This window comes from Theropithecus gelada, chromosome 20 (assembly GCF_003255815.1).
Source record: "Theropithecus gelada isolate Dixy chromosome 20, Tgel_1.0, whole genome shotgun sequence".
Taxonomy (NCBI): Eukaryota; Metazoa; Chordata; class Mammalia; order Primates; family Cercopithecidae; genus Theropithecus; species Theropithecus gelada.
The window spans coordinates 72,255,638-72,268,805 of NC_037688.1; the positions used below are offsets into that span (position 1 = coordinate 72,255,638).

A 13,168-nucleotide genomic window follows, 5' to 3' on the forward strand; every position below is an offset into this window, starting at 1 on the left:
TAATTCCTTCAATACCTGGGGCATGAGAAAAAACAATGATAAAATCCGGTTTTCTCTAGAGCCAGGATATTAACAGGGGGAACAATATATGTCTTTTTTCCTTTGTAAGGGTTCCTTTATTTCTTAAATGTTTTTAAAAATTTAAAAATAGATAATGTATACAAAAGTACATGAATGACATGTAGAACAGCTATGATGGAGCCCCACACTTAAGGAATCTGAAAAATTGGGGGAAAAAATATCTATTGGAAGACATTAGAAAGCTGTGGAGGCAGCCATAACCTGAGAGACCAATAACTAGAGAGACCAAGATCCAAGAGACGTGAGCTAGACACTTGGCCAGTGTTCTTCAGAACTCAAGGCATTTGTCAACTCAGGCACACAGGATGCTATGAAACCAAGCAAAAAGTGACTGAAATCACAGAGGGCTGGTATTGAGGAGCCAAGAACTGGAATATAAGACCAGCAATAGGAGGGGAGCCACAGACCATATCCCAGGCAAGAGGGCTGTAACACAAGAATGGGAGAAAAATAAGAAATCACCAAGTCTTATAAAATCTGCAGATCAGCCTCAGTTCTGCTCAATTTCTGAATAGATTGAAATGTTGTACTGTATCTCTATTGCCACATAATAATTTACTCCAAAACATAATGGCCTAAAAATCCAAATATTCATTATCTCAATTCCTGTGGGTAAATAAGTAGGAAGTCGTGGAGTCAAGGGTTCTGGGTCACGTTTTCTCATGAGGTTGCAGTCAGGATGCTGGCAGGTGCTGTAGTCACTTGCTCCAGAGCAAGTGATCTAAGAGAGAACAAGGAAGCTAATGTATTTTATGATCTACTAAAATAATGTCACTTGTGCCATATTCTATGCATTAGAAGTGAGTCACTAAGTATAGTCCAAGATGGAATTAGGCTCCACATTTTAAAGGAGGGGTACTGAAAATTTGTGGACATATCTAAAATCCAGCACAGGTGCTGTGTCTCTCTGCTGCTTTCCAGAGTACAGGGTGAGTCTAGTCTAGGGGAAGACATCATTCAGAGCCTTTACAATTTCCAATATACAATATCCAGTAATCAAACACAAAATTAGCAACTGTCCTAACAGACAGGACAAAGATGTAAAACAGCAAACACAAATAGAATTCAAAGTGACCCAGATAGGAGAGTTGTCAGAAATAGATCTGAAAATCTCAGTGACTAAAATGTTCAACACATGGATGGCAAGGTAAATAATTTCACCAGAGAATGTGAATCTGTAAAAAATAACCAAGAACTGAAAAATATACAAATTGAAATTAAGAATTCAATACATGAGTTTAATAGCTACTTGGATCAAGTAAAAGAAAGGATTAGGATTAATAAGCTGGAACACGATACAGGTCAGTTGAAGATACCCAGACAAAAGTATCTAGAGCAAAACAGATGCAGTATATAGAAAAGCACATAATTAGAAACCAGTAAGATAGAAGACATGGAACGCTCCAGAAGCAATATCTGAAGCAATATCAATAATTTTCCCAAGACAATGAAAAGTATCAAGCTACAGATTCAAGAAGGGCCAAGTATACTCCCCACCACCTAACACCTTATATTAATAGTATATTGATGAAAACCAAAGTAGATTATCTTAAAAGCAGCTGGAGACATATCTTCGAAAAAGCAAAACTAAAACAAATGTTAAAACATTTCAACAGAAATAGAAGTCAGAAAGCAATGTGATGAAAATAACAGTGCTCAAAGAAAATAGTTGCCAACCTATAATTCTATACCCAAGTTAACATACCCTTCAAAAATAAAGACAACATGAAGTCATTTCCGGATAAAAACTGACCGCATTTTTTTCTAAGCAGAATTAAAAGCAAAAGAAATAACAAATAGAGATCTTCATGTGGAAAAAAAAAAATGAGCCCAGATGGAAAGATGAAACTACAGGAAGAAATGGGCAAGAGAAAACATAAATATGTGGGTAACTCTAAATAAACAATGATGGTACATAGTAGTCATCCTCTGGGACTTAATGTAAAATTGAAGTGCACAAAAACACATAAGATGGGGAAAACAGTAAACAAAGCTGAAGTATTCTAAGATCAAGCATTGTCTATAAAAGAGCAGAAGTGGTACTCCAATGAGTAAAGAATACATATCATCAGGATAACTTCTAAGGGAATAATGAAAACGGTAAAATTAACAAGGTAATGGGGAATGGAAAAAAAGATTAATTCAAAAGACGGCTAAAACAGACAGACAGATACATATGAGGAAAAGGACCATAAAACTGGGCAAATAGAAAACAGTAAGATTGTAATTATAAATCCACACACATCAGTCAGATTACACTAAGCATACATCACTTTGCTGATTAAATACAATGCTAGTGTCCATGCAGCCATATTCAGGTAAGTAAATTTTAAATTATCAGCACTTCAGAAATCCATATGCCTCTATCCTGTATCATAAACTTCCTCACCATAAATGGCATATGTGGTACTAATCTCCTTGTTTTACTCTCTAGATTTACTATGCAGCTTAGAATCCCTGAATCATACACTTTGCTTTATGGCTATTTTTGAACTTCATTTAAATGGAATCATACACGTCCTTTGTGTCTGCTTTCCAATCATACTTTGTGGGAATAATCCATACTGTTGCATGTGACTGCAGTTCCTTCATTTTCATTCATGCACAACATTCCACTGTACAGATTTACTGTAATTTCCTTTTCAACTGTAGATGGACACTTTCTTTCAGTTTTTGGCCGTTATAAAAAATGCTGCTAATAAACATTCCTATACATATATTCTATGGCATATCAACATGCAATAGGCATACCTCTAACTAGGGAATATCAAGAGATGGGACTGCCAGGTCAAAGGATATTCATATCTTTGATATTTCCCGATAATGCCAATTTTCTTTTAGACTACTATACCAATTTACTCACCCAACAACAAAATATTAAATACAACTTCCTTTATTTCAAAACCTCACCAATACCCAGTAGTCAGATTTTTAAATGTATTTTTTCCTTACCTGATATGAAATGATATCTCATTGTGGTTTTAATTTGCATTTCCCTGATTACTAATGAACACCTTTTCATATGTTTATTGGCCATTTCGAACTCCTCTTTTGTGAAGTGGATGCACAAGTCTTTTGCCCATTTTTCTTTTGTATTATTTGGCTTTTACTCATTGACTTGTTGAAGTTCTTTATATATATTCTGCGTACTAGTCCTCTACAGGTATATGTGCTGCGAGTATCTTCAACTCGGATGGCCTGTCTTCTCACTATCTTTATAGTGCCTTTTGAGAAAAGAAGTTTCTAATTTTAATGTGGTAAAATTAATCCATTTTTCTTTTATGGCAAGGGCATTTATGTCTTAAGAAATCTTTCCCTACCCAAGTTCATGAAGACATTATATATTCTAAAAGCTCTATAATTATAATATTCTAATATTCTATTCTAATATAATTCTAATATCTAAAGCTTTATGATACATATTCTAAAAGCTTTATAATTTCCTTTAGATATTTTTAGTTCCTTAATCCACATGAGTTTGTTTTTATAGCTTTACATAGGGGTCCAATTTCATATTTCCCCCAACATAAACAGCAAACAAGATGGTACCATTTACTAAAAGTCAATCATTTCCCAAATGATTGACTGCCACACAGTCTCCACCACATAGCACACGTACATACATACATGGGTTTCTAGACTCTCTACTGTTACACGGATCTACTTGTCTAGCACGTGCCCATCTCATACTCTGCTATTACTGTAGCTTTGTAATATCCTAACATCTGATGGCAAATTCCTTCCATTTTGTTTCTCTAAACAGTATCCTGAGCTCTGAACCCATTGCATTTTAGAATCACGTTAAGTTCTATAAAATTACACACTGAGATACTGACAAATTGTACTCTATGATGTGGACAAAGGAGTATTATATTTATATAGTATATCTTTTAAATTGCTTTTTCTTTAATATCTAACATTTTATATTTTCTTCAGCTATTGTTTGTCTTATTAAATGTATTCCCAGGTACCTGATAAGTTTTGGGGCTTCTATAATGGTATTACAGCTTTTCCAAAATTATATTTCCTAATTGTTTCTATCTTGTATTCTCAACAGGAATACAAAAGATTTCTTAGATATCTGAATTCAGCAATCTTCTTTTACTCTTATTAATTTTAATAATCTGTAGGCTTCACTGGATTTCATACATACACACCCCAGTCACCCAAAAATAGTAATAATATTGTTCCTTCTTTACTATACTTTGTATTTTTCTTTTTCCCCCAATTTTTTGGCATTCTTGCATTAGCTAAGACATTCAGTATGTTATATAAAATGGTGACAGCAGGCGTCTTTCTTCTGTATCTCCAAGGAACACTTCCAATGTTTCACCATCAGATTTGTCTTAGGGTTTTTGTAGATAATTTTTGTCAAATTAAAGAAGTTACCTCTTATTCTGAGTTTGCCAATAATTTATTTTAATCATAAATGGGTATTTTATCAAGTCCTGTATCTATAGTGAGTTGTGAGTTGATAATGGTTTTTCTCCAGGCAAATCACATTATTTATTTTATTTTTTGAGACAGTCTTACTCTGTTGCCCAGGCTGGAGTGCAGTGGCGTGATCTCAGCTCACTGCAACCTCTGCCTCCTGGGTTCAAGCGATTCTCCTGCATCAGCCTCCCGAGTAGCTGGGACTGCAGGTTCGTGCCACCATGCCTAGGTAATTTTTTTTTTTTTTTTTTTTTTTTGAGATGGAGTTTTGCTCTTGTTGCTCAGGCTAGAGTGCAATGGTGTGATCCTGGCTTACTGCAACCTCTGCCTCCTGGGTTCAAGCAATTCTCCTGCGTCAGCCTCCCGAGTAGCTGGGATTACAGGCATGCACCACCATGCCCAGCTAATTTTGTATTTTTTTTTCTTTTTGAGATGGAGTCTAGCTCTGTCGCCCAGGCTGGAGCGCAGTGGCAAGATCCTGGCTCACTGCAAGCTCCGCCTCCCAGGTTCACGCCATTCTCCTGCCTCAGCCTCCTGAGTAGCTGGGACTATAGGTGCCCATCACCATGCCTGGCTAATTTTTTGTATTTTTAGTAGAGACGGGGTTTCACCGTGTTGGCCAGGATGGTCTCGATCTCCTGACCTCGTGATCCACCTTGGCCTCCTGAAGTGCTGGGATTACAGGCGTGAGCCACCGCACCCGGCCTAATTTTGTATTTTTAGTAGAGACAGGGTTTCTCCATGTTGGTCATGCTAGTCTTGAACTCCTGACCTCAGGTGGTCTGCCCGCCTCGGCCTCCCAAAGAGCTGGGATTACAGGCATGAGCCACCGTGCCTGGCCAATTTTTTAATTTTTAATTTTTTTTTTTAGTAGAGATGGCGTTTCACCATGTTGGTCAGGCTGGTCTCAAACTCCTGACCTCAAGTGATCCACCTGCCTCAGCCTCCCAAAGTGCTGGGATTACAGGCATGAGCCACCACGCCCAGCCACATGAATTGATGTTTAATTGTTAAACCAAGGTTCCCATACTCTTGAGTCAAACTCAACTTTTGTAGACTATTGAACTTGGTTTACTAGTTATCTTGTTTAGGACACCTGCATCTATTTTGTGGTTTAAAGCAGGCTGTAATTTTCCATTTCTGTAAAATTTTAAAATTGATTTTATAATAGTATTAGGGTTATGCTAGTCTCATAAAATGAGCTGAAGAACGTTCCCTTTTTTTCTGTTCTTTGGAAGAGTTTGCTTAAAGCTGGTGTTATTTCTTGCTTAAATATTTTATAGAACTCACCATTAAAGCCATCAGATTCAAGTTACACATTTGTTACACCTATCCGCACATTCACCATGGGCTGAGAGTGCTGCCTCAGTTTTATAAATCCCAGGGTTCTTCCTTCAGAATAGAACATGAGATAGATTTGTTCATATAACAGACACAAACCACTGCTAAATTGGATATATTTTTCTATAAAGTGCTATTTTAATGGTGTCTTTTTCACTTCCATCACTACCACTTTTTATTTTTTGTTACTTCATGAGTTTCAGCACATGCATCAATAAGTCACACCACAAAGTGTCACTGAAATGCGGCTCTTGCCTTCATGAACTAAATGCCTCCTTCACAGAGGCTTCCTGGCTTAAAACAAAATGTGGTCACAACTGCATGTTAAATCCCCCAACACAAACATAAATGGTTTAGATCTGTAATGCTTCTCCTTTGTTTTAGAGCCTCCTTGTGTACGCATAGTTATTTGTGGGAGAGGGTGTTCTTCAAACAATGGCCATCATTCAATCTACTTATCTTTGATTTTATGTTTTCCTCTTTTTAAAAACTCAAGTATAGGGCCAGGTACAGTGGCTCATGCCTGTAATCCCAGCACTCTGGGAGGCAGAGGCAGAGGCAGGCAGATTGCCTGAGCCCAGGAGTTCCAGACCAGGCTGGGCAACATGGTGAAGCCCTGCCCCTACAAAAAAATACAAAAAATTAGCCCAGTATGGTGATTGCACACCTGTAGTCCCAGTTACCTGGGAGGATGAGGTGGAAGATCACTTGAGCCCAGGAGGTCGAGGCTGCAGTGAGCCGTGATTGTACTAGTATACTCCAGCCCGGGCAACAAAGTGAGACCCTATCTCAAAAACACCCACAAAACCCTAAAACCAAAAAAAACCCACAACTGAAGTATAATATGTAAAAGTAAAACTATAGGACATTTTAAGAGTCAATGTTAAGAATAATCAATATTATAAAGATCCAAAACTGTGATGAAGAAAAAATTCATTATTATAGATTTAGATAAATTTATGCATGTTTGCAGAAACACCTACCTTTCAGAAACAGACTTATTTTGATCTGCTGACAAATTAATTTTTTTACTTCCTTTTTCTGAAGGGTTAGAAGGCTCATAATTCACAGAAGGCCTTTCAACTGGACTATTAACTGACTCCAGATTCTTATCCAAAATCATAGCCTCTGAATTTGCAACCTATTAAATACGTGAGAAAAAAGCAGTTGAGGGGAATTTTACCAATCGTATCCTTCCAAACAAAATAAGGATTTTCAAAGTATTCTTGCATACATATGGCAAAACATAAGTTAAATCACATGTATTTCGATGGCTGATGACCATGATTGTGATTTGCCTGCCAAAATGAATTTTTAAAAACTCTGAAGAAATAAAAATGATGGTATACATCAACTTCCTAGCTTGGATGGAAAGAAGGAAAAACAAATGTTCAGGTACTTAGACAACACTGTATTCCTGTTAGACTAAGTTTTAGGAACTAATAACTTAAGAAAATTTTACTTTTGTTATACTTCTAATAAGACTAAAAATAACTCAGATTGCTAACTTGCTCTTCCAATTGCTGAGTTTATTTAAAACTTGAAGCTGAAACATTCAGTGTTCTCAGCTTTGGTTAAGAATTTGCAGCATTTTATATATATGTAAATATATATGTACATTAATTCAAAAGGATCAAGGGACAGCATGAACAAAAATGTACTGGGTGCCATGGAAGCCAGGGCACCTGTCTGTTGCCCCAAACCCGTAGCAGTGGTGGCTAACCCCCCAATTCTATACTTGCAGGATCGGGGGCCCAGTTCACCACAGCAGCACTATCAGTTGGGTGCTCATCTGACATCTGGGGCAATGGCAGGCCCAATCCGTTGCAGTGGTAGTGACCATAGGCCAACTTTTCCTGAATTTCCCACCCAATAGCACTGGGGATTGAGGTGGCACCTGCAAGGGCTAAATGGGAGACCCTGTGGAGCCAGAAGAGTGAAGCTAAGCAGTATGGCACTGTAAGAGCTCTGAAAAGTAAACTGTCATTGAAACCGCAGCTTAAAAGAAGAGGCCAGGATCTATACACTAAAGCTAAACAGGGGAACTTCCTGCTGAAAGAGTCCTATGGTTAGTGTTTTCAAAGAGCCCTCCATGTGACTGGATACTGAGACATTTGATCCTTCCAAGGCAGTATTAAAAGGGTGTCCAGCCAAAATCTTGACTTTCTCTGCATACTCTTCTGACAGTGAGCCTCCTAGAGTCTTCTGCAATCTGGACAGGTTGAGAATTGCCTAAATCATTAAGTCCTGATTCCTTTCTGCTAAACAGTTTCTTCTTCAGTTTTTCTTTTTCTCACATTGTAAAAAGAAGCAAGAGGAAATCAGGCCAAACCTTCAACACTTTGCTCAGAAAACTCACACGCCCCGTAATCCCAGCTACTCAGGAGGCTAAGGCATGAGAATTGATTGAATCCAGGAGGCAGATGTTGCAGTGAGCCGAGATTGTGCCACTGCACTCCAGCCTGGGCAACAGAGCCAGACTTTGACTCCAAAAAATAAAAAGAAGAAATAAAATCTCATAAGTCAAACAAAATCCAAATTCATTGTTTACAAGTTCTGCTTTCCATGTAACTATAAGATACAATGCAACTAAACTTCCTGCCACTATATAACACAAATCCCCTTTCCTCCTGTTTCCAATAACATGTTCCTCACTTCCTTTCAAGTCCTCACCAACAATGCTTTTAATGTCTATATTTCTACCAAAAGTTTGTTTATGATCTAGGTATTAAGTCCATGGTAGGTTTTCTCCACTGTGCTCCTCATTTCCTTTTAACCCCCACGGGCAGTCTTTAACTTCCAAATTTCTACTAAGAGTCTGTTCAAGTCAATCTAGCCTTTTTATAAAGCATGCTCCTCAAAACTCTTCTAGTCTCTAAGCACTACCCTACTCCAAAGCCACTTTCACATTTTTAGGTATTGGTTATAGCAGCATCCCATACTTCCCGATACCAAATTCTCTGTAAGTTTCCTGAAGTTACCTTAACAAATTACCACAAACTGCATGGCTTATTTTATCACAGTTTTAGAAGCCAAAAGTTTGAAATCAGTTTTACTAAGCTAAAATCAAGGTACTGGCCTTCCTTCTGGAGGCTGCCTGTTTCTGGACTTGAGGCCCTCCTCCATCTTCAGTGTACTTCATTCTCCATCCTTTGCTTCCATTGTCTCATTTCTTTTTTCTGCTTTTGACCTTGCCACATGTTTTGTAAGAACCCTTTTGATTAAAATGAGCCCGCACAGATAATCCAGGATTAACTACCCATCATCTCAAGGTACTTAATAATACCTACAAAGACTCTTTTCACCATGTAAGGTAACATATTCACAAGTTCTGACAATTAGGTCATGGACATCTTGCAGGGACCATTTTTTCCATCTACCACAGCTGTAGAAGGTCGAAAAAACACTATCAACTATCTTGGCACAATTAACTCAAACATGACATTTACAGAACATTACAGCCAACATTCTGTACATGGAACATTCATCAAGTGAATATGCTGGCCTATAAAATAAGTTCAACTTTCAAAATTTAAGGTTTACATAGTATGTTCTCTGACTAAATGAAATCAGGTATTAGAAAAATAAAATACCTAGAAGTCACAAATATTTTGAAATTAAACACACACTTCCAAATAATTCACAGGTCAAAGAATACAAGGAACATTATAAATCATTTTGAACTAATGGAAAACAAAGATATGACAGAACCCATGACAAAAACCACATGATTATCTCAAAAGATGCAGAAAAGGCCTTTGACAAAATTCAACACTTCATGCTAAAAATCTCAATAAACTAGGTATTGATGGAACGTATCTCAAAATAATAAGAGCTATTTATGACAAACCCACAGCCAATATCATACTGAATGGGCAAAAACTGGAAGCATTCCCTATGAAAACTAGCACAAGAGAAGGATGCCCTCTCTCTCACTACTATTCAACATAGTATTGGAAGTTCTGGCCAGGGCAATCAGGCAAGAGAAAGAAATATGGGGTATTCAAATAAGAAGACAGGAAATCAAATTATTTTTCTTTGTAGATAACATGACTGTATATTTAGAAAACCCCATCATCTCAGCCCCAAATCTCCTTAAGCTGATAAGCAACTTAAGCGAAGTCTCAGGATACAAAATCAATGTGCGAAAATCACAAGCATTCCTATACACCAATAACAGACAGAACCAAATCATGAGTGAACTCCCATTCACAATTGCTACAAAGAGAATACCTAGGAATCCAACTTACAAGGGATGTGAAGGGCCTCTTCAAGGAGAACTACAAACCACACTGCTCAAGGAAGTAAGAGAGGACACAAATTAATGGAAAAACATTCCATGCTAATGGATAGGAAGAATCAATACTGTGAAAATGGCCATACCGCCCAAAGTAATTTATAGATTCAATGCTATCCCCATCAAGCTACTATTGACTTTCTTCACAGAATTGGAAAAAAATACTTAAAATTTCATATGGAACCAAAAAAGAGTCCACATAGCCAAGACAATCCTAAGCAAATAGAACAAAGCTGGAGGCATCACGCTACCTGACTTCAAACTATACTACAAGGCTACAGTAACCAAAACAGCATGGTACTGGTACCAAAACAGATATATAGACCAATGGAACAGAACAGAGGCCTCAGAAATACCACCACCTATCTACAACCATCTGACCTTTGACAAACCTGACAAAAACAAGCAATGGGGAAAGGATTCCCTATTTAATAAATGGTGTTGGGAAACCTGGCTAGCCATATACAGAAAACTGAAACTGGACCCCTTCCTTACACCTTATACAAAAATTAACTCAAGATGGATTAAAGACTTAATCGTAAGACCTAAAACCATAAAAGCCCTAGAAGAAAACCTAGTTGTTAGGAACAGTTTCTCTTCAAAGGGTTTGACCCCCCTTGTTCTTTGTTCTATTTTATAAGTAATCTTTCCTGCCTTTAACATGCCCAGGCATGCCTCCATCCACCAAGATTGTAGCCGACCCACACTGCCTTAAAGTTAATAGGTACAAACAATAAACTTCCTGGTTCTCTGTCCTATTCTAAATGCTAAATCTAGTCAATCAGGATCAGTTTAGATTGTGAGGTCTGACCCCAATTAATGTGGAAAGTGGGGGGGAGGCAGGGAGGACACAGAAACAGTAACAACATTAGGAATAAAAACCCTTGCTTTCCTTTGTTTGGTGTGCTCTTGTGATTGTGACTGACACAGGCAGCACCCTTCTCAGAAGTAAATCTGCCTTGCTGAGAAGTCTTTTGAGTGTTCGTTTTCTTTGCGACTCCCAGCTCATTTCTAACAATTTGGGGGCCCTGCCCAGGATCCCATTCTCCTCCAGGGAAGGGTCTCTAGTCATCTTCTGGGAGGGGATGCATCCCACTGACTCGGTGCAGTGGCCTCAAAGGCTGGAGATCGAGACCCACCCGCTGTGACGAATAAACCTGGAATCTCAGCAATGTGAGAAGAGAAGGCCTACAAATACCATGGCGACCAGGTAACTCTGTGCACAGACCAAGGTAAGAAAAGCCACTGGGGCAGTGAAGTGCTTCCTTGATGGTCTGGATATCTTGGAGGTTGAAAGCGCGTGAATGGTAACAAGCACTACTGCTGTGCGGAGTGAGTGAGTCCAATCTACGGTTCCGTGGTCAACTCATATGGCTTATGGTGGCCCTTCAGAGGTCCCATAAGGGGTTTGTACTGATCCACCAATGTTAAGAGGTACCTAAATTTCCTCTGGGGAAGTGGCCAGAGAAGATGAAGCAAAAGGAGAAGAGTGCAAGAAACCTCCAGTGGTGGGGGTCCGTGGAGGCTCTAGGAAAGGAAAGGCAAAAAATCTCCAGTAGGGGGCACTGAGCCTCACACAAACCTCCAATAGTCGGGAAGGCAAGAAATTTCCAACAGGGAAAATTAAGCCTCACCACAAAACCCCCAAGATGGGAAATACCCCAAATAAGGTAGGGCATAAAAAGGATAATGCTAGCAGGAATAACATTCCCCGATTGCTCCCTAGGGCTTATGTTAAAATATTGGAAAGATAATGAAAGGACTAAACACAAGAAAAAGCAACAGATGACAAAATATTTTTGTTACATCTAGACTCAGGAACCAATCCTCGAACCCTCCGTTTTCTGGCCAAAGTTTGGGTCATATGAGGATTGGCTCTGTCAGCTTTCAATAGGACATATTAATTGTAAGAGCCCTACCTCCCAAGAGGAAATAGGTTATGCCATATGTTGGTGGCAAGGACCTGTACACTCCTTTACCCCTGAAAGACTGGAGGGAACAAGTCAAAAACTAATTTTCAGTGGAAAGTTGGTTGTAATCACACCTCATCAAGTTAGAACCATCTTAAAAGGCAGGAAGGTGGCTTACCAACTTACTTAACATATGAAGCTATCCTGTTAGAAAGAGATTATTTAACACTATCCAGTGATAATTCACTTAACCCAGCAGATTTCTTGACTGGAGATTCAAATCTAAAGAGACATGAACATGAGTGTTTAGATTTAATTAATTACCATACAAAAGTTAGGCCTAATTTAAGAGAGACCCCTTTCAAAACAGGGCAGCACTTATTTATAGATGGCTCTTCCCAAGTAATTGAAGGAAAAAGATATAATGGGTACTCAGTAGTCAATCGTTGGGGAAGCCCTTGAAGAAGTAGAGTCAGGAAGACTGCCCAATAATGGTCTGCCCAAACATGTGAATTGTTTGCATTATATCAAGCCTAAAGCACTTGCAGAACCAAGAAGGGACTACTTATACTGATTCCAACTACACTTTCGGGGTAGCTCACACTTTTGGAAAAATTTGGACCAAACAAGGCCTTATTAATAGCAAAGGTCAAGACCTAGTTCACAAAGAATTAATCACCCATGTATTGAATAATCTCCAGGGCCACGCGCGGGGGCTCATGCCTGTAATCCCAGTACTTTGGGAGGCCGAAGTGGGTGGATCACCCGAGATCGGGAGTTCGAGACCAGCCTGACCAACAAACAAACCCTGTCTCTACTAAAAATACAAAAAAATCAGACGGGCACGGTGGCACATGCCTGTAATCCCAGCTACTTGGGAGGCTGAGGCAGGAGAATTGCTTGAACCCGGGAGGCAGATATTGCTGTGAGCCAAGATCACGCCATTGCACTCCAGCCTGGGCAACAAGAGTAAAACCCTGTCTCAAGATAAATAAATAGATAAATAAATAAATAATCTCCAGTTGACAGAATAAATAGCTATTGTCCATGTCCCAGGACACCAGAAAAGCCTTTCTTTTGAAAGTCGGGGAAATAACCTTGCAGA

The 13,168-nt window shown here is 38.8% G+C and overlaps 1 protein-coding gene across 3 annotated transcripts in view; it reads right to left on the reverse strand.

The window, feature by feature from the left end:
- ATF7IP2 (activating transcription factor 7 interacting protein 2) overlaps positions 1–13,168 on the reverse strand; it is an 89,336-nt gene that overhangs the window by 16,812 nt on the left and 59,356 nt on the right. For all 3 annotated transcript variants that reach the window (XM_025370490.1, XM_025370492.1, XM_025370491.1), the window contains one exon: positions 6,840–6,997. In XM_025370490.1, coding sequence (XP_025226275.1) covers positions 6,840–6,997 — 158 coding nt within the window. The remainder of the gene's footprint in view (positions 1–6,839; positions 6,998–13,168) is intronic.